General features: G+C 53.1%; 10 protein-coding genes across 10 annotated transcripts; 7 read left to right on the top strand and 3 right to left on the bottom strand.

The window, feature by feature from the left end:
• Positions 1–266: 266 nt before the first annotated feature.
• Positions 267–1083, top strand: Z520_10577 (uncharacterized protein; the record flags this gene model as incomplete). The annotated part of the gene is made up of 2 exons (XM_016781069.1): positions 267–316; positions 384–1083. The coding sequence occupies 2 exons, from the start codon at positions 267–269 to the stop codon at positions 1081–1083; spliced, it is 750 nt and encodes a 249-aa protein (XP_016627794.1).
• A 143-nt stretch (positions 1084–1226) lies between these two features.
• Z520_10576 (uncharacterized protein) lies at positions 1227–2122 on the bottom strand (the record flags this gene model as incomplete). The annotated part of the gene is made up of 3 exons (XM_016781068.1): positions 1227–1859; positions 1916–2027; positions 2085–2122. The coding sequence occupies 3 exons, from the start codon at positions 2120–2122 to the stop codon at positions 1227–1229; spliced, it is 783 nt and encodes a 260-aa protein (XP_016627793.1).
• A 416-nt stretch (positions 2123–2538) lies between these two features.
• On the top strand, positions 2539–3047 carry Z520_10575 (uncharacterized protein; the record flags this gene model as incomplete). Its single annotated transcript, XM_016781067.1, has 3 exons — positions 2539–2577; positions 2637–2850; positions 2914–3047. 3 exons carry the CDS (start codon positions 2539–2541, stop codon positions 3045–3047), a joined length of 387 nt encoding a protein of 128 aa, XP_016627792.1.
• A 778-nt stretch (positions 3048–3825) lies between these two features.
• On the top strand, positions 3826–4426 carry Z520_10574 (uncharacterized protein; the record flags this gene model as incomplete). Its single annotated transcript, XM_016781066.1, has 2 exons — positions 3826–3921; positions 4004–4426. The coding sequence occupies 2 exons, from the start codon at positions 3826–3828 to the stop codon at positions 4424–4426; spliced, it is 519 nt and encodes a 172-aa protein (XP_016627791.1).
• Positions 4427–4990: 564 nt separating this feature from the next.
• Z520_10573 (uncharacterized protein) lies at positions 4991–5614 on the bottom strand (the record flags this gene model as incomplete). The annotated part of the gene is made up of 1 exon (XM_016781065.1): positions 4991–5614. One exon carries the CDS (start codon positions 5612–5614, stop codon positions 4991–4993), a length of 624 nt encoding a protein of 207 aa, XP_016627790.1.
• A 1645-nt stretch (positions 5615–7259) lies between these two features.
• On the top strand, positions 7260–8730 carry Z520_10572 (actin, gamma; the record flags this gene model as incomplete). Its single annotated transcript, XM_016781064.1, has 5 exons — positions 7260–7266; positions 7355–7385; positions 7529–7584; positions 7646–8448; positions 8500–8730. 5 exons carry the CDS (start codon positions 7260–7262, stop codon positions 8728–8730), a joined length of 1128 nt encoding a protein of 375 aa, XP_016627789.1.
• Positions 8731–9200: 470 nt separating this feature from the next.
• Positions 9201–10610, bottom strand: Z520_10571 (uncharacterized protein; the record flags this gene model as incomplete). The annotated part of the gene is made up of 4 exons (XM_016781063.1): positions 9201–9587; positions 9729–10402; positions 10503–10529; positions 10598–10610. The coding sequence occupies 4 exons, from the start codon at positions 10608–10610 to the stop codon at positions 9201–9203; spliced, it is 1101 nt and encodes a 366-aa protein (XP_016627788.1).
• A 1294-nt stretch (positions 10611–11904) lies between these two features.
• On the top strand, positions 11905–14298 carry Z520_10570 (uncharacterized protein; the record flags this gene model as incomplete). The annotated part of the gene is made up of 1 exon (XM_016781062.1): positions 11905–14298. One exon carries the CDS (start codon positions 11905–11907, stop codon positions 14296–14298), a length of 2394 nt encoding a protein of 797 aa, XP_016627787.1.
• A 580-nt stretch (positions 14299–14878) lies between these two features.
• Positions 14879–15559, top strand: Z520_10569 (uncharacterized protein; the record flags this gene model as incomplete). The annotated part of the gene is made up of 1 exon (XM_016781061.1): positions 14879–15559. The coding sequence occupies one exon, from the start codon at positions 14879–14881 to the stop codon at positions 15557–15559; it is 681 nt and encodes a 226-aa protein (XP_016627786.1).
• Positions 15560–16106: 547 nt separating this feature from the next.
• Positions 16107–18917, top strand: Z520_10568 (uncharacterized protein; the record flags this gene model as incomplete). Its single annotated transcript, XM_016781060.1, has 1 exon — positions 16107–18917. The coding sequence occupies one exon, from the start codon at positions 16107–16109 to the stop codon at positions 18915–18917; it is 2811 nt and encodes a 936-aa protein (XP_016627785.1).
• Between the last annotated feature and the right edge of the window lie 1236 nt (positions 18918–20153).

The raw sequence follows: 20153 nt of genomic DNA, 5'->3' as shown, positions 1-20153 counted from the left end.
TCGTCCCCCAGTTCGTACGACATTTTCAAGCATTGTTTGTAGGTTGGACTGTGTTCTGCATCGTTCATTTGGGGTTTTCGCAGATTCCAGCTGCTTTCATTCTCTTTCTCCAGACTTTTTACCCTCCATCGACTCGGAGACCGATCTAAATAGCGGTTCACTTCCCACACTTGTTACGCCCATTTCAGTCCTTGCTTTTGGTCTTTCGCCGCTCGAGGAAGTTCCATTTTGCCCATCTCCACCCATTTCGATCACCCTGCTGTAAAATGCCAGCCGCCCAGGAAACCGATCGGGCGGAACCCGTCGTCTGCGTCTTGTGCGTCGAGAAACACGGTCTCCCATGTGCGAACTTCCCAGAAGGATGACTAACAGATTTCTTCAAGCTGTGCTTCTTCTCCAGGAAAAGACCCCATCCATCTCGCGTCCGCACGAGAACTGGGTCGATCTCTTCATGAGGCCGGCTACAAGCTCGTCTACGGCGGAGGGACCATGGGGGTTATGGGCGAACTGGCCAAAACCCTCGTCTCCCTCTCCGGTCCCAGTTCAGTGCACGGTATCATCCCCAGAGCATTGATCCGCTCAGAAAAGGACCCTTCATTCGCCGGCGACAAAAGTCGCTTTGGCCAGAGAAAGGCAGAGCGGACCATGTCCTCGGAGGAATTGCAACGGATCGACAGTAATACCGAAGACCCAGATAAACAAATAGTGCCCGAGTCCGAGTTTGGAAGGACCACCATTGTCCCGGACATGCACACTCGAAAGCGTATGATGGCAAATTCGGTCGAAGCTGGTGCGCCTGGCTCTGGATTTGTAGCCCTGGCTGGGGGATACGGGACCATGGAGGAGGTCATGGAAATGGTCACTTGGAACCAGTTGGGCATCCATCAGATTCCCATCATTCTAGTCAATATCAACGGCTACTGGAACGGTTTGTTGGATTGGGTCAAGACGGCAATAAGAGAAGGGTTCGTGGGCGAAGGCGCCGCCAATATCTTGGTTGAGGTTCAGAGCACGGATCAGGTTATCGAGGCGTTACGTGGCTATCAGCTCGCCCCTGGGAGGTATAAGCTGGACTGGTCATAGATCGGAAAATGGAACATAGAGATTCTCTTCAATCCCACCATTCATGCCTTGCCATTTCCATTTCCACGGGACTGACTTGCTGTATCTTGTAGCAGCCTACTACGCCAAACGCCGTGCAATATGCGTACCCATCACTTCTTTTCCTACGAATCTGTTTCCATTGCATCTCCACCTTCGGTCGCCGTCGACTCCACACTTGCCTCGAGCAAAGGTCCGACGTCCTGTCCATCATAGAGCTTGAAGGCCTCCAGCTTCTTTCTGCCATCTTTCTCGCCCATACCGATCACCGCCAAACTGGTGTTGTCCACGGTGAGTTCCTTGTCTTGCGCCAGAGACTCCTTTAATGCCAGCAATGCATGTTTGATCAACTCTTCACGACTGCAGTCCGCAAACTTTTCGAGGTGTCTCTCCAGATACGTTCGGGCCATCTGACTCCTGGCTCCAATGGCACAAGCCAGCATTTCCTGCGTCATCCCCGACGGAGAGAACTCGAATAGATGGGGTCCCAGCTCATCGACACCCGCAACCAACAGTCCCACGCCGTAGGGTCTTTTGCCATAGTGTTGCGTATTGGTCTGAGCCCTGTCACCAATCATATTCACAATGCGCTCGACAGGTATCGGACGGCCGTAGGTCATTTTGGAGGCGAGCGACTGTTGTTTCATAAAGTTGGAAAGGACCCGAGCATCTGAAGCGAGACCGGCAAGGGCTACTCCTAGGTGGTCATCGACACCGACAATCTTTTTCTGGTAGGAGGACAGTTCTTCTGCGTTTCGCTGTAGACATTGTAAGTGGCTGATTCTGCGAGAGTCAAGCTGTTTGGGAGGCAGACCTTAAGGGCAGTGAGGACCACATGTTTCTTGCTGACCACTCCGACAACTACTGATCCCTGCTTGACAGCCTCTTGAGCATACTCGACCTGGAATATCCGGCCTTGAGGTGAACTGCAAATGGATCAGTATATGTGCACACGAAGGAAGGTGGTCAATGAGCGGCCTCACAAGGTGACGGAATCGTTGTCGTAGTTATTTCTGAACATTTTGATTGCAGATTATGTAGGTGGAAAGGGACCGGAACATGAACAGGCAAAATAGAGGCTGAGTTGTGGGAGTTGATGTGTTTAGAATAAAGTCAACGGAAGCCAGCAAGCAGGCACTTGCAGACGCGCAAACTCCAAAGGTTCTCGCGATTTACTGCGGAGGAGCTTCGGCGCCCAGCCACAGCGACCTTCGAACATCCCTCGCAAGACAACCGACCCTCTTGACGACACAACATATTTCTCCATGAAATTCATATAGGACTCTTTCGGACAACACTATACAGCTCACTTTCGCTTCGATCCACACTTTCCATCCTTTCGATCACTCGATCCCCTACTCGCAGCGCTTGCAGTTGCGCAGGCATCCAGAAAACCAGATACAGCCCTTCCGCTCAATATTGCTTCCGCCCATGATCATGACGGCCGGATTGAAAACGATTATCGCGCTCTCCTTTGTATGCCGCATGAGTCAACATGATCTTCTGAAAGGCGCAGGCGACTGACAAGGTCCCAGGTTCTCGCCATCGGATTCCTCCTCGTCATCCTCTCCGCGGCGCTGTTCCATAACTTCCTCACCCTCCTCGTCGTCGCAACTTATGTGTTAGCGCCCGTGCCGAACTGGGTGGCATCAAGATGTGCCAATGCAGATGACTTTATCGAAAGCAACTCCGGGGCCTGGATCGACCTAGGTCGGTTTGCTACAGGATTTCTCGTGCTTATGGGTATCGGTACGTTTCTTTGACACACGGGGAGGAGGTCGATCAGATGCACTGACAAACGCCACACGACAGCCTTACCCGTGCTACTTGCTCATTCTGCCCTTATCCAAGTTCCGGCCATGATCATGTCCATCGTGGGCGGGTTGCTGATATACGGCACTATCATCAGCTTCACCCAGTTTTTCAAGGAGGAGCAAGATTTTTAAAAAAGAACAGCGAAGAAGCACAAATGCGCGCTTTGAGGATCTGGATGCATATGCGAGGCGTCATGAATCTGGGTTGGTCTAACAGATATTGCTCCGCAATGTTGGACGGAAACATACGAGGTGGAAGTTGTTCTACTTCACGGATCACGCAAGCGAACTCTGGTATATATTTGTATCAATGAGAAGTCGGGGCTCAACCATGAGGCTATCCTAATGGGACTGACTGGTCATCCTTCCCTTGTCCTCCCTTTGGAATCGGCTTTCACGATGTTCATGTGTTAATCCAAATTAGAATCAGCCCGTCAATGGCCGCGTATGTTTTCACCTCGTGACCCTGCAATGTAGCTCTGCAGCCTGCGGTCTTGGACTAAAACTCGGGCCTACAGGTTACTCCTATATTCAACCATCATCCATTACCTAGGTAGGATTGCCGCTATCCTTCAACGCAAGTCTGGACATTTAATTATTAGCTGGCGCCTACCTGGGCCACGAGACCGACAGGGCTGACGCACGAGGCTGCAACGAGCTCGCCCGGAAAAATCCTCCGAGTGGTTCAACGTTGCTCGGCATCCACCCAGCCCTGCGAATTACGAACAGCAGCCAGCGGCCTTTGCGACGCTCAGCATTACCTACCAGCTTTCCCTCAGGCAGGACATCTATTCATTGTCCCCTCACAGAGCGTCTACGATACCGATATACGATTAACACGCCATCACATAATTTCCCCTACGTGTGTCCCGCCTTGTCTTCCTGTCGAAAGACTCTCCCCTTCTCTGCAATGTCGACCTCGCAGCGGCTCTTCCGCTTCTCCAAGCCTGCCTGGCTTAACAGCGCCAACACCAGGACCGCCGGCGTCTACGGCGCCGGTGCCCTCGTATGTCTAGCCTTGGCCTTTTTCCTTCCCTGCCTCGTCCTGATGGACTCGCTAATGGGGTGAATGCCTGGTTTCTTTACAGTTCTCGCTCGGCTTCTTCTTCTTCGTCGACGCCAGCGTCTTCTCCAAATCCCCCCTCAACGGCAGCCACGTGCACATCAATTTCGTCGACTGGATCCCCCTGATCTGCTCCGCGCTGGGCATGCTGGTCATCAACTCGATCGAGAAGTCCCGCCTGTCCGCCGACAGCTGGTCGTACAGTGGCAACGGAGTGGCCTGGAAGGCGCGCACGGTCTTGTTCCTGGGATTCGCCCTCATGGCCGGCGGGCTGGCGGGGAGTGTCACAGTCATGGTGCTCAAGTACCTGTTCAAGGATTATGCGCTGCAGACCGTCTACATGGGCGTGGCTAATGTGGTGGCCAATGGCCTGGTTATGTTGAGCTCCGTGGTGTTGTGGGTCAGTCAGAATATGGAGGATGACTATACATATACATTGCAGCTGTGAGGATTGCTGTGCTGGCTCCGAAAAGGGGAGACAAGACCGCTCCGCTACACTTTACAATGTGTGGGACACAGGAAAAAGCTACATTCATGCAAGGCTGGGGGAGAAGAGGGCAAGTCAAGGCAGCGTGAGCGAACAGCATTACTACACTGGCAAATCATGGCGTATCTACATCACGGCGGTTACGGGTCAATGAAGTCTGTACTTATATCGACAGAATCGAAGGTATCATTCCTTGTATCTCTGTTTCCATACTTGTCCGGGTAAGTCCTCTGGCTAGCATCCACCGGGCTTTGGAGCCTTGAAATGCACCAATGTGCAGCTCCCCAAAGTTTGCCGCCCTCAAGCTGCCACCTGATTCTCTCGTGGTACTAGGCTGAACTGAGATCCCTCTTGAGAGGTGGTGTGATGCCGGGTGTGGACGTCCTTGCTGGCCCAGTCGTTACTGGAGGCAAATATCTCTTCCCGCCAATGGACTTGGTGTTTCGGTCCTGTTCTAGAGGACTGATGTTGGTATTGCCACTTTGAAATTTCTTCGCCGCATATTCTATCTTTTCTCCTCTCGGCTCACTCCCTATCTCTGAGCTTGCCCATAATGGCATCAATGACATCCATATCCGCCGCAGAGACCTGGTCTGGCCCGACAATATCCTTGGGCAACCGCTTTACCGCCTCGTTCATGGCCGGTTGATAATTTCTGACGCCCGAGCTAAGTGCGTACACGGCTTTTCTTCGCACACTCCTGTCCGCGTCATCGAGGGATACCTGGACGAGCCTCTCGATGCCGTTGAGGGCCAAGAGTCGCTCCTGGGCTTTAACGTTGTTCTGGACGGCCGTGCCGATGCACCAGGCCGCCATGCGTCTCAAGTCGGCCGACTGGCTCTCGAGTTGCGCCAGCAGTGGTGTCCACAGCCCCAGAGGCTCCATGTTGTTGGCATTGTCAATCCCTTCAACCAGTTGTTCGAAATTGTCGAAGGCCGTCATTTTGGCGTCGTGGGTGACCTCGGGATCCGAGGAGCCGATGATGGCCATGGCTTCTCGCATCAAGTCGGCGTCGCTGGGACCGCCCATCAATGAGCGTAATACATCAGCAGTCAGGCCTCTGGGTTCTCGGACTGGCTGATCGGGGGTTCGTCCTGCATCGGAGTTCTCGATACTCCATGATAGAAGGGAGTTCAATCCAGGATCCATGTTTGAAGATTAGGAAGACTAAATTTTCCAAAAGAGAGATGTTGGTCAGTCTTCAAGTCTTGTCTTTGATCAGAGGGTGTGAAATATTATTACTCGGAATTGTAGTTGCAATCGATTTCAGCGTTGCTGGTAATAATCATTCCTCGCAGCCTTCTTATGAGGTTAGAAAATGGGACGCCTGGCCAATCACAAAGCCAGTACATTCCAGAAGCCACTAGCATCTTCCTGCGCATTCGAGGCTCTCGGTGGTCCTGTCGACGGCGAGAACGAGCTCAAGGACAGTCAACATGGCCTTGCACTGGATCGAGAACTACTGCAGAGCTGGAAAGTCTCATCCCATGCCGCAGTCCTATTCTGTATTTTCAGTCCATTATCTCTGAGGAGTCCGGCAATGGCCAAGGTGGCAGACAGTTCGATTAAGAGAGGTGACTAAGAGTGCAGGTGGCTTTGCTAATGGCGTTGGTGGCTGTGCCGTTGATACGCTGGAGCAGCCCTGGACGAATGGGCTTCCGGCCATCGACCCCGCGATTTGTGGCTGGGAGGCTCGAAGTGCGCACGCACACAAATACAAAAATTTCGAAACAATGAAATGCGTATTTAGGTATGTGCCTGGGGGCTTTGACAGTTATGTGGGTGGTTATCACCACTTCCAGGCATGGTCGACCTCCCGCTCTCTTACACAATATTTTAGGTAGCTCTAGCTCGCCATGTCTACGGTGAGCAGTAATGCGAGGAAATGGCTGAAGTCGATCGATAGTGGGGCAGTAAGAGTACGTCGTACCTTCCCCAACGCTTGCCTACACCCAAGATACGACTCGTAGTATCAAGAAGGCCAGGGAAAGCGTTGGATCTGTCATCATTACCACCATCAGCCGCACTTTGGTGATAGCATGCCTAAAACACGGCCCGGGTTGGGAGCTTAAAAGCCAATACGCCGGGCTTTGATGGGGTTTGATCAGACCAGCCTTTTGCCGGAATCGCAGTTGCCTGTTGCGAGGACACGGCGGTGACGAGGCTCATCCGTGCGTGAGGAAGCCATATTGCGTGGCTAGGGCGCCACGCGTGGAGAAATGGCATGAGCTTGAGAGTCTTGGGACCTGTTAGGCCTCAGTAGTCGGTGGTCCGTAGTCAAATGGAATACCTAAGGGGAACATGAAGACGCCCTCTCATATAGCCCGCCTCCCATTCTATCTATCTCGCCTTCAAGTTCGTGGTATTCGCCTTCCACTCCCAAAGGTATTTGAGGCTCGCTGCCGCTCCCTGTCCCCGTCGATCAGAACCAACATTGATCCATAATCACATCTTACGACTAGCATCAACAAGCAGCGCTTTTAGCCGCCCCAAGCGTGGCCATCGTTTCCTTGCCCGAAAGCTCGCATCGCTCCTCAGACTTGACCCAGCTGGTCTTGGCGCCTCGCAGCTGCCCGATTTAGCCCACCGCCCAAACCACCGCTACTTCTGCTGCTCCTCCATCTTACCCTCCTCAGCTTCTTGTCTCCATCCTCATCCCTTCTATCTATCCAATCTCCTTGCTCGTCTCCTCGAAGGCCTTTTCTACCTTCGACATCTCGAGCCATTTCACACATTTCTCCCGTCCTCACTTCTGTCCCCTCCCCCTCACCTCGTTCTTCGATAATCCTTCACAATGGAAGGTAAGCTCAAATTCCAGCTCTGGTGCAATGGCATTTTGAACACAGTTTTTAACTCGGACTCGGTACTGATATGGCTCTCTCTCAACAGAAGAAGTTGCCGCTCTCGTCATTGACAATGGGTATGCGCCCTGCTCTCGACCTGATTTCTTTGCCTGCGCCCTCCCACCATCCCCCTCGGACACGCGAGCTTCAATTGCGGGTGCTCCGGAAGAGAAGGAGATTAGCGCGATTGAGACCACAATACTGACAATGATCTCTCCAGCTCCGGTATGTGCAAAGCTGGCTTTGCTGGCGACGATGCGCCCCGAGCAGTCTTCCGTAAGTGTCCCCTTGCCCCGCATTGAACCCAAGGACATCAGAATCTCACACCCTGTAACAGCATCCATCGTCGGTCGACCTCGTCACCATGGTATCATGATTGGTATGGGCCAGAAAGACTCATATGTCGGCGACGAGGCCCAGTCCAAGCGTGGTATCTTGACCCTGCGATACCCCATTGAACACGGTGTCGTGACGAACTGGGACGACATGGAAAAGATCTGGCATCACACTTTCTACAACGAACTTCGTGTCGCCCCCGAAGAGCACCCTGTGCTCTTGACCGAAGCCCCCATCAACCCCAAATCCAACAGAGAAAAGATGACACAGATCGTCTTTGAGACCTTCAACGCCCCTGCCTTCTACGTCTCCATCCAGGCTGTCCTCTCTCTGTACGCCTCTGGTCGCACAACTGGTATTGTGCTGGATTCCGGCGACGGTGTCACTCACGTTGTCCCCATCTACGAGGGTTTCGCGCTTCCTCATGCCATCTCCCGTGTTGACATGGCCGGTCGTGATTTGACCGACTATCTGATGAAGATCTTGGCTGAGCGCGGTTACACTTTCTCCACCACTGCCGAACGAGAAATCGTCCGAGATATCAAGGAGAAGCTGTGCTACGTTGCCCTCGACTTCGAGCAAGAAATTCAAACCGCCTCTCAAAGCTCCAGCCTGGAGAAGTCGTATGAGCTTCCTGATGGTCAGGTCATCACCATCGGCAACGAGCGATTCCGAGCTCCTGAGGCTCTCTTCCAGCCAAGCGTTCTTGGTCTCGAATCCGGCGGTATCCACGTTACCACATTCAACTCCATCATGAAATGCGATGTCGACGTTCGAAAGGATCTGTACGGCAACATTGTCATGGTAAGTCAAAGACTCTGATTCGAATGGCGCAATCACTGACAGCTCTTTTAGTCTGGTGGTACTACCATGTATCCCGGTATCTCCGACCGTATGCAGAAGGAAATCACTGCCCTCGCCCCATCGTCGATGAAGGTCAAGATCATTGCTCCTCCTGAGCGTAAATACTCTGTCTGGATCGGTGGTTCCATCTTGGCTTCTCTTTCTACCTTCCAGCAGATGTGGATCTCCAAGCAGGAGTACGATGAGAGCGGTCCTTCCATTGTGCACCGCAAGTGCTTCTAAGTCTCTTCAAGCATCGGGTATGCTTGAACTTGAACACCACACAGCAAATCTCTAGAGCGAGCTGTCAACGAGAACAAGGTCATGATGAATTAAATGGCACGCGGAGCATAGATTGTGGAAACCAGAAGCGACAGGGAAACGATCCGATGTGCTCCTGCAGCACAGCGGCGTGTCTGAACATCTTCAGGACACTTGAGTCATTGGAGCGTGTACCGGGACAAAAGTAACATCTTCAATGAGTATCATCATTCCAGATAGTGTCTAGAACGCAATGCCAGCAAGCTTAGGTCTCCCTCATATTCTCACTGCTATGTGCAAAATGTGGCGCTCTGGAGGGGTGATCCCGTGTTAGGATCGTGCCTTAATGATATCCAATTTTGACATGCTTTTCCAAAGGGCACAATTAGGCTCTGATATCGGACAGTAATGATGACGCTGTGCGCTCTCATTCCCGACCGCAGACTGGTGGTTCAATCTTTGCTGATCCCTTTCCGATACGTCAATACGTCCCCAGGCATCTCCTGCACGGTGGCCCCATCCTCGGCGGGCTCCAAGACCTTCCACTCACAGGTGATGCCTTCGTCGCCGAACTTGCCGATTATGACTCCGGCGATGTTCTCAAAGTTGTCGGTCGCGAGAGCCAGTATCGTTGGCCCGGCGCCAGACAGACAGATGCCCAGCAGACCCGGGTGTGTCTGGGGGCTCATGGAGGATAGTATGGACGGCAAGGCTGGGATCAGACCGGCACGGTAAGGCTGGTGGATCCTGTCCTGCATGGCCGAGTAGATCAAAGAGGGATCCGGAGGGGAGTCGGAGAGGACGGTGGTCAGGAGGGCGATGCGTTGGAGGTTGAAGATCTATTTATCACGTTTCCCCCCAAAGGGGTGAGGATCATTAGTCCATGTTCTTTTTCCTGGGATCCTTGCCCTCTCGCACAGAGGTGATCATCCTGGGGAAGGGAAAGACTTTGTAGGAACGGGCATAGATAAGAGACTTACCATGTCTTGCCTGGAGTACTCCTTGGGCAACACCTGTCTGGCTTTGGCGGTGCTCACCTCAAAGTCCGGGATGATTGCCAGGGCCTTGATTTCCTTGGCCCAGTTGAACCTCCTATAGTGGCCAATGTTCTCGGGCGGGATCGGGGGTGTGAGACCCGTGTCGATGCCCCCCGCGGGTTCGGGCAGGACTTCTGAGAGCGGGACCTCCTTGCGGGCCATGTCGACGGGGTCGAGCTCGTTGAGATAGGTCCCCACGAAGCCGCCGTAGAGGGCCGCGGCAACGTTGTCCGGGTGGCGTTCGACCATGAGGCAGAAATCCAGCAGCCGGGGCTTGGGCAGGTCCAGCTTGCCGACGACGTTGCCCAGCAGCACGCCCCCGACCACGGCGGCACCAGAGGACCCCAGGCCGCGACCCAGCGGGATGGGATTGTGGATGTGCACGTGCGTCTGCGCGGGGAACTCGTGCTGGCCGTGGCACCGCAGCACGTACAGCGCCGTCCGGGTCAGCAGGTTGTTTTCCGGGTCCAGGTCAATGTCCTCGGCGCCCACGCCCGTGTAGCTGACGGTGCAGTTGAGCGGGTTGGTCGCTGGCTCTGCGCGTGCCGACGTGTCGACGCTCACCCGGATCTCGAGATACATGGACAGTGCCAGACCGATGACATCGAAGCCAGGCCCTGGAGGGGAGCAGCAAAGCCGTTGGTAAGTAGGGAAGACGAGATCAGAATATAAGATGGGATCGGGTATACACAACCACCACCACAAGGCTGAACTTACCGATGTTGGCTGACGAACATGGCACCTCTGTCTCGCTGGTTAGGGCTGGTTGGCAGAAATGGTTGTATAGGGTTATGAAGTAAGGACAGACTCACTTATGAGATACATGGCGAACAGCGGTGGTCCAGACGGACCTGGAGAAGGGTGTGCGCTTTGAATGTGGGCAGTTCCTTGGTTATGACACACAGCTCACGAGAAGTGGGTGTTGTAGATGCTAGTGAGCGCCGCTTGTTGGTCTTGTCTTTGCTTTTGTCTCCCTTCTTTTTTTTTGAGATACTGCTCACCACGGATCCTGTCAGGAGTGTGCAACCTTTCCACTGTCCTCGTCGAGGTGTATTTGTGCCAACAATCCTTTCCCACCAAAAGGGGTTTTGTCGAAAAGCAAAAGGGCGCGAGATCTGAGGATCTTTGACTCGTCTCCTCCAAAAGTTCGGCTGGCCAATCGGAGTCAAGCATACAAAGTGAAAATCCCCGCCACGCGACTCCCGGAAATTTCTTTGTTGCTTTTGCTATTCTCTTCTTCCACTGGGTTTGTTGCTTCTGACAACTTGGGTGATTCGATTTTGGGGTTCTTCGAGAATATGTCCAGAGAAGTCCAGCATGAAAGGAATCTGCTGGGTCAAGAGAAGGATATTTGACCTGGGGAGATCATTGCATACGCTGTCGAATATATCGCACCAAAGTCTATCGAAAGGCGGGCAGATAGTCTCATACACTACACCGAGATCGCAACGTATAAGAGACTATCAGCGTACGGACCTCGACCAGGACATATTGGAGCGAGTCTCGTGGGAGCGAAGCCAGAGATGGGAGGTCATCTTCTCCTTTGCCAATCGTCTGAGTACTAATTCTCGGCCACTGCTCCCGTCTCATTATATCCGGATTCATGTCTTTGGTTTCAATAGTCAGCCAGTCCTGATCTCCTTGCTAGACAGGACGATAGACTGTGCTGCCGCTAGATGGAAGACAAAAGCTGGCTCTGAGCCATGTTGCCATATACTCCGTCCTCTGTACCTCGTAGGCATTTGGGGATGTCTGGCAGACGCTGCTTTTACTATACCACTCAAGCCCCTTCACTAATGTCCTCTAATGCACGGTAAAGTCCAATAACACATATCGACGGCGATAGCCGACCCTGATGCAGCAAGTACGGCGGGGTAAGATGGGACCGATCGTAGGATGGCATCAAGGTCTTTCCTAAAGCGGGTGAGCCGCGACGAGATTTTCCATGGCTTGGCATCAATTCCCTCTTTTTTTTTCTCCTTGCCCCTCCGGTTGACGGGTCTGATCCTAAGAGCTGGACTCTGCAATTTGATGATAGACAACAACTTGACTTCATGAGCGGGACTCTGACTGCTCGTCTTCGAGTTATCTTCTGATCTACTTATCTAGGTATCTTGCGATGGCGACCGAGAGACTACGGATCCTTGTCGTTGGCTCGGGCGGCCGAGAACATGCTCTGGCCTGGAAGCTGGCCAGGTCACCCTCGGTCGATGTGGTCCACATTGCTCCCGGTAACGGAGGCACAGAGGCCGACAACATTGTCAATGTGCACATCTGTTCCGATGACTTCACAGAACTCGTTGCTCATGCCAGGAAGCACGGTCTCAACTTGGTCGTCGTTGGCCCCGAGGCACCTCTGGTCGCAGGTATTGAGCAGTTCTTCAGAGCCGTGGGCATCCGGTGTTTCGGCCCCAGCAAGGCGGCTGCGAGAATGGAGGGATCCAAGGCCTTCTCAAAGGATTTTATGCTGCGGCACGGAATTCCAACAGCAGCGTTTCGCAATTTCAGCAACTACGCTTCGGCACGCGAATACCTGGACTCAGTCAACCATGATGTCGTGATCAAGGCCGACGGTCTTGCCGCCGGAAAGGGCGTCATCATTCCCAAGACGAAACAAGAGGCACACGATGCTTTGAAAATGATCATGGTAGACCGCGAATTCGGCTCAGCCGGCTCACAGGTCGTGATTGAGGAGTTTCTCGAGGGCGAGGAGTTAAGTGTGCTCTCTTTCAGTGACGGTTACACTATTCGATCATTACCGCCTGCTCAGGACCACAAGCGTGTTTTTGACGGTGATCAAGGCCCCAACACAGGAGGTATGGGCTGCTATGCGCCGACAAGAGTCGCTTCCAAAGAGCTCATTGCACAGATTGACCGAGAAATTGTTCAGCCCACGGTCGACTGTATGCGGCGTGAGGGAATGCCCTTCGTTGGGATGCTCTTCACTGGCTTGATGATCACCAAAAACGGGCCCAAAGTCCTGGAATACAATGTCAGAGGAGGAGACCCCGAAACACAGACATTGCTGCCTCTGCTGAGCGACGATACTGATCTGGCAAAAGTCATGCTGGCATGTACGGAACATTGGCTGGATGGAGTTGACCTCAAGATTGAATCCAAGTTCGCCGCCACGGTGGTGGCATGCGCTGAAGGGTACCCTGGCTCCTATGCGAAAAACAGACCCATCACAGTACAACAAACGATTCCTGATGACACATTCATCTTTCACGCCGGCACAGTGAAGGACGGAAAGCAAATCATTTCGACTGGAGGCCGGGTGATCGGTTCGACCTCGAGTGCCGATACGTTGGAAGAGGCTGTGGCCAGGGCATACAAGGGGATGGAGTGTATCAGATTTAATGGAATGCATTTTAGAAAAGACATTGGTCATCGAGCATTTAAGCGAAAGGCGCAGGACAAAGGCCCAGAAGAGGCTGCCATGACCTATGCGTCGGCAGGAGTGTCAATAGATGCTGGGAACAGCCTCGTGTCCCGGATCAAGCCTGCGGTGAAGGCAACCGCCCGTCCTGGGGCTGACGCCGTCATCGGTGGCTTTGGTGGCGCCTTTGACCTTGCAAAAGCTGGCTTCCACGAAAAGTCTCCTATCGTCATTGGAGCCATTGACGGGGTCGGCACAAAACTCAAGATTGCTCATGCCATGAATGTCCACGACACTGTCGGCATCGACCTGGTGGCTATGAACGTGAATGATCTTGTTGTGCAGGGAGCGGAGCCACTCATGTTCCTCGACTGCTACACCTGCAGTATCCTCGATGTTGACATCGCGAGTGACTTTATTCGCGGTGTCTGCGAAGGCTGCAAGATTGCTAACTGCGCTCTTGTTGGGGGAGAGACTGCTGAAATGCCAGGTTTGTTGAACGGGACCGAATACGACGCAGTTGGTGCCGCTCTGGGAGCAGTCGACACACCTGCTGGGAAGAGAATATTGCCTGACCTGGAAAGCATGGTCGAAGGTGATGTCCTGCTTGGTCTGGCATCGAGCGGAGTCCACTCGAATGGTTTCTCCCTGGTCCGTCGCATTGTTGAGAAGATGCATCTGGCCTTGTCAGATATTGCGCCGTGGAGTCCGGAAACCACAGTAGGCAGATCGCTGCTTACGCCGACCCGAATATATGTGGTTTCTCTGTTGCAAGCAATCAAGCGAGACCTGGTCAAAGGCATGGCGCATATCACGGGAGGCGGGCTTTTGGAAAATGTTCCCAGAATGCTTCCCGACCATCTTACGGCCGAGATCGACGTTTCTGCCTGGGACCGCTCTGGGGTGTTCAAGTGGCTTCAAGAAGCGGGTAATGTCAGCAACGAGGAGATGAGTCGGACTTTCAACAACGGAGTGGGCATGGTCCTTGTCGTGTCTGATGTTGCTTCGGGAGAGGTGAGGAAAATTCTCGAAGCGCAGGGCGAAACCATCTACAAGATCGGTAAGCTGGTGGAGAGAAAACAAGGAAAGGAGGCCTGCACCCTGCTGAACCTCGAGTCTTGGGGTCCATCCTAGGTCCGCTGAGCGTTAATCATGGCAAATCCTGCCTGCGAACTTTCTGGGCGAGGCAGCGAAGTGTTGCTGAGCTGTCAGAGTATGGAAGAAAAGATACACGACCACTGATGTTCAGACGGAGATATGGTCCTTTTCTTCGGTCCGCAATACGTCGAGCATTTCAAAACATGGGAGCATTGTCGGCTTCATGTGAGCTCGCTTCAGACCAATGAACAGATACTCCGAAGCCTGAATGCGGTATTTGAGTGGTTGAAATACTCGCGTGTTCGTGCCCTGACTCAGCGGCCCTGCGGGCTTGCGGAGGCTTTCTCATTCCGCCGCTCCGCGTGCTGCTCAGCCTTGTCTGTGTAAAGGGGTCATTGACTAATGGCAGGGAAGACACAATGGCCCTCGCTTTACCATGGCTGGCTTCTTGACTGATGAAGATGACTATAAATCAGATCTTCTTGCCCCCTCTCTGCTGCCTTGTCCGTTCCCAAGAAGCAACTGAGCCACGACACCAAAACTTCACGATAGAAAATCATCCAGCCCGAGAATAGTTCGAGCAACTCCAGATAGTTCATTCGCGGACATCTTCATCATGACTTCCAACACCACCATTGTCATTGGCGCAAGCAGAGGTATTGGCTTGGAGCTGGCAAAATACCTCGCCCAGAATCCGGAACACCATGTCATCGCAACCATGCGCAAGCCCTTCGATCTGGGCGCAGCCAACATTGATGTCCTCGAACTCGACCAGACCAACCAGCAATCTGTCGATGCTGCAGCTGCAAATGTTAAGGAGGCAGACACACTGATCGTCAATGGCGCCATCGGCGAAGATGAGCTCCTTACCCAGATATCTTCCGACAGACTCCTTCACTACCTTGACACCAATGTCGCCGGTCCCCACAGAGTGATCAATGCGTTCATTCCGGCACTGAGAGCTCGCAAGACCCGGAAGATCATTTACATCTCTTCCACCGCGGCTTCTCTTGCCGGCCAAGTCGGCGAGAAATGGGGGCTCCGCGGGCCTTACGCAACCTCCAAAGCCGCCGGTAACATGTTGACTGTCCAATTCCACAATGAGCTCCACGAAGATGGATTTACTGTGGTGGCGGTCCATCCGGGCTGGGTCGACACCGATATGGGCAGGCTTGGTGGCGACGGTGCGATGCCATCGACTGAATCAGTCCAGAAGATCATGAAGATAGTAGACGGACTGACTAGCGCTGATGGGGCCAAGTTCTTCAACATTGACGGCACAATTCTGCCTTGGTGAAGACCAGGGTACGTGTGTTGATAGTGTGGTGGTGGTCATGGGCGGGAATAGCGGATGGACGGAGAAGGATCATTGTTACACTAGATGGAATAGACTGTAGAATTCGATTATAAGCAATTCAAGCATGGGCCATTTCTTCAACTTGCTTCAATTGGCTCCAGCCAGTACATTGTGTATCCCCGGCCGCAATAGAAGAATGCCCGCGAAGTGCTCTTGGGCGGGAGTGTCAACGGGGACGAGTGGAAAAGGAGAACCATAAAGCTCTGACGAGGCTGGGCACATGCTCCACACTAGACTACGGAGGAGCATGACGACTGCGCTGGGCGATCCCTGGAAAAAAGTCCGAGTCGCAGGCATGCGAATGAGCATTGACTCTGGTAGTCCATTGTTTCACCAACAGACTCGCACAAACAGACTTTCTGGTTCTTTGCTCTCTAATTCCTCTGCGTCCCTCACCGATCGAACTGTCCCTCCTGCAAGAACAGACCCTTTGCAAAACGGGATTCCACCGTCTTTCCACCTTGTTCTCGCTGGCAACACTTTTCACATGCTGCCTCGCTCGGTGAGGCATTGCATATGTCCACCATGTCAATTCAACTACGGTGCCCGGACGGGCGCAAGAGTTTCCTTCGCAATCTCACCTACTCAAAATCCACGATTGTTCTGCTCTAGCAGCGTCCAGCGTCTTCGGAACCGTACCCGGATCCGGAAAGTTGTGCAGGGCGATGCAGAGAGACAGGGCGCGTCTATACAAGAGAATGGCGAGGATGCTAAAGGCAAGAAGGCCCATGGCGGCCGAAAGAACTCGACTCAGAAACCAAGGGCTCAAGGACAGCTAGCGGAAGGACCTGCAGCAGCGCAGTTGCGCTCGACCGCAGATCATGCGTTGACCCCAGCCCAGAAAGACGAGCTCTATGCCTACGCACGATTCAGGACGAAGATGCGCCGTACCGCTTCAAAATTGATACCAAATGTTGCATCGGGGACCCAGGACTTGACCATAGACGAGGTGCTGGATCGGTTACAGCTCCGGAGCAGATGGACGGGTTTCAACCGTGGAGTGGCCAAGCTTCGGTCCGTCTATTCTGGACGTTCCTACGAAGAGGTGGACAATGACCTTGGGCTTGTGGTGCCCTTGTTGGGAAGCGGGAATCAACCTCTCTCGGACGAAGCAGCAAGAATATTAAGCGCGCTAGGATTGCTGGACAGCAGTCTAGTCTCAGATCCTGTTGGTCCGCATGCAGAGGCATCTCCGGCGTCAGAAATGACAAGAGGCCCACCAACACCAGAACCGCACGCTCTGAGCATCGAAACTTCCAATTCCCTGCTGCGCCCTTTCCGAAAGGTTGTCCCTGCGACCGAGGACCATAACGAGGATATTATCATTGCTGGCAAAATCCCGCAGAGACTTAGACAAGATACAACGCGGAGACATGAGGTCATGCCGCAAGAAAAGGACAAGGACAGAATTGCCCTCATGATAGGAGACAGTGTGCGAGAGGCAATGGGTGACGCATTCTCACTGGTACCTTTGACCTCGGAGCCTCCGAATGTGCCGAGACTCAGCCACGACTTGTCGCGTGTGTTATTCAATCCTGGCGTCTACCAGCTACAGGATCCACGGTCAAGAGTATGGAACTTCGATCCATATCTCGGCACCCTAATGCCTGCCTCCGAGTTCAATTACGAAGCGTTGAACAAGTACATTACCTCATCTGAGGATATCCACCTTCGAGAAGTGGCCCTGCAACACACAAAACGCTATATCGGTTCCACATCAAGTATGTCGGGAGTCCTTTCCCATTTCCATTTCCTTCTTTCAGCTTTTCGGAGTCTCAACTTGGAGACCTTGACTCGAGGGTTCAAGGACGATGGCGTCCATTTTACGAGGCTGCAGAGAGGCCCCACGGCAATCTTTCTCCGGCACAAAGACGGGGTATATGCCGTGGATGCGGATAAAGAATTCGATTCTGCAAATATCCTCATGAGTCTCGGCCGCTCTATGGAGAAGCTCTTGACACTCGACAAAGACGAATTCGAACGCTATAGAAGGACCAAGGATGCGGATAAAGGGGAACAGATGCCCGCCACTGAACCCGAGGTATATCACTATTCAGGACTGGGCGAGTTCCTTTTGCGTTCCCAACTTGACGCGCACGATCCTCGCCTGCCCGGAACAGGCATGTTTGATCTCAAGACGCGAGCGGTGGCAGCTGTCCGCATGATGGTCCACAACCATGAAGTAGGTGCGGGCTATCAGATTAAGCAGAGATTTGGAACCTGGGAATCGTATGAACGAGAGTACTACGACATGATGAGATCTGCCTTTCTCAAGTACTCTCTCCAGGTCCGCATGGGCCGCATGGACGGCATTTTCGTCGCATATCACAACACCGAACGTCTGTTTGGGTTTCAGTACGTACCTATTTCGGAGCTTGATCTGGCGCTGCACGGCCAGTCCAACCAAACTTTGGGAGACCAGGAATTCTCACTAAGCATCCAGCTCCTGAATAACATTTTCAACGAAGCGACGATGAAGCACCCAGGTCGATCCCTTCGGTTTCACTTTGAAGCCAGGGAGGCCACGGCCACGTCTCCTCCTTACATGTATATCTTTGCGGAGCCGGTCACGGAGGAAGAGATCGTCGAGATTCAAAATCTGAAAAAGGAAGAAATCCGAGCATTCGAGGAACGTCTCTTTAACCCTCGACAGACCCAAGAGCACGAGAGCGCCCATGACGAGGATGAGACAGAGCTTGAGGCCGAAAGCGACGACGCTGGATCTAACAACGAATCTGACTCCTCCCCAAAGCCCGTCACCCCATCTACCAGAACTGCGGATCCATCTGGTCGCTCCAACGCCGCAAATGTCGCATTTCTGGACAGCATCTTGGGTATGAATATCAACGAGGCTTTGGGATCAAAACCGGGTGATGACGACGTCTCCCAATCAAGGGGAAAACCCGAAGAAGGCACGTCAGATTTCCACACTTCGGCCCTCGAAGGGTCAATTGCCGGATCCCAAATGCTGAAACCATTGTCGGCATGGAAGCTGAATATTCGGAATCTGGTCAACGGACTGCCTGTCGTCCGACCTGAAAACCTGAAAGAAGGAGATACCTGGAAGCTGCAGTACACGCTGAAGCCGCTCTCCGACCATCAAGCTCGTCGGCATTACGCCTTGTGCAAGAATCGACGCAAAGCCTCGCTGGAAGCTCCACAGGATGCAGACGAAGCCGCCAGCTTCTACATTCGACGTCTCGTATCGATGAGCCGCAGCGGAGCACAGTGGCGGCGTCATCTGGACAAACTTGATGCCCAGCGCAAACGGGTTGTACTTTATGGGGATGATAGATGATAAATAATCTGTGTATACTAGAAGGAAAAAGCACTCCTCCCTGGGAATTGCGAACGTGTCCATTGATGTGTTCTCGGGAGCATGTCAAAAGCATTAGGGATATGTTATACATAGGATTAGGAAATAGACGAGAGACATGTCTCATGATCCAAAAACAGCAAATACTATATTTCGAGACAACCATGGTGCTACTCATGCAGCACAAACAGGGGCACTGTCATATTTTTACATTCTTTCACCTGTTCATCTCGAAAGCGGCCCCATTGTTGAGACCTTGTCGACAGAGAGGACCACCTATTCCCACACCCTGAACCGGCTGCATAATGACGGCGATGGATATAGCGATAACAGGGATCCCAGGACTTGTCAGGGACTCAGGGCTGACGGAACTCTGGATGAACTGCCGCTCTCGCCGCCACCCAGTGTGGCGTGGTCCGGCAATCTCCATCAAGCCAATGCGCCAGAAAGATGAATTCCGGGCTGAGCTCGCCAATCGCGCTCCAGGTCTGATCCTACCATGTTGGTGACTAGGTACTCCTCGACAGAGATAGGCCTATCCCACCTGCGACTACGGACGGGCTCTCCAGGGCTATCCAGATCGCCCCCTCCTTTACAGCTGCCGCCGAGAGCCCTGCATGAGGAGATGGGCACACCCACCAAGGTAGGTACCTAGGTATGGCACCTTTCTTCCCAGATAATACATTGTGAGTGGACTGACACCGGAGCGCTTGTTATCAAGGTCCCATCAGGTCCATGTGCGCGTCCACCAGTTTCATCCAGCCAGTCCGCCTGTGGATATTTTATCCGCCTCGCCGCCTCGCAGAGAAAGCCATCTTGGTGCTCCCGAGTCCACGAGTCTATCATCAAAGCAACAACCGAGCCGTTATTGAAGTAACCATTACGTCCGACTGCCGATCCACCGCCTGGTCCGGTTTTAATGGCCCTGAAGTCCTGAATTGACTTGTCCATCACCCGACAAGATTTCCTCTGCTTCTACGGAGAGACACAATCCAACCTCCCAAATTTACCCCCCCACCACCCATCACCACAATTCTCTTGCTCGTCCCTCTTGGACCGAATACCTTGTACCACCTGTCAAACCCTCTTCTGCCCCTGCTGCGTCCTATGAGCTCCCTGACTTGACCTTGTCACCTCCAATATATCGCTCGCAGAGCATCACCAAGTTCCAGACACGAAGCACAGTCCGGGAAACCGACCTCCTACCGCAATCTACTT

The sequence above is a fragment of the Fonsecaea multimorphosa genome (assembly GCF_000836435.1).
Source record: "Fonsecaea multimorphosa CBS 102226 unplaced genomic scaffold supercont1.31, whole genome shotgun sequence".
In the NCBI taxonomy this organism is placed as follows: Eukaryota; Fungi; Ascomycota; class Eurotiomycetes; order Chaetothyriales; family Herpotrichiellaceae; genus Fonsecaea; species Fonsecaea multimorphosa.
This window is presented reverse-complemented; position numbering and strand designations above follow the sequence as displayed.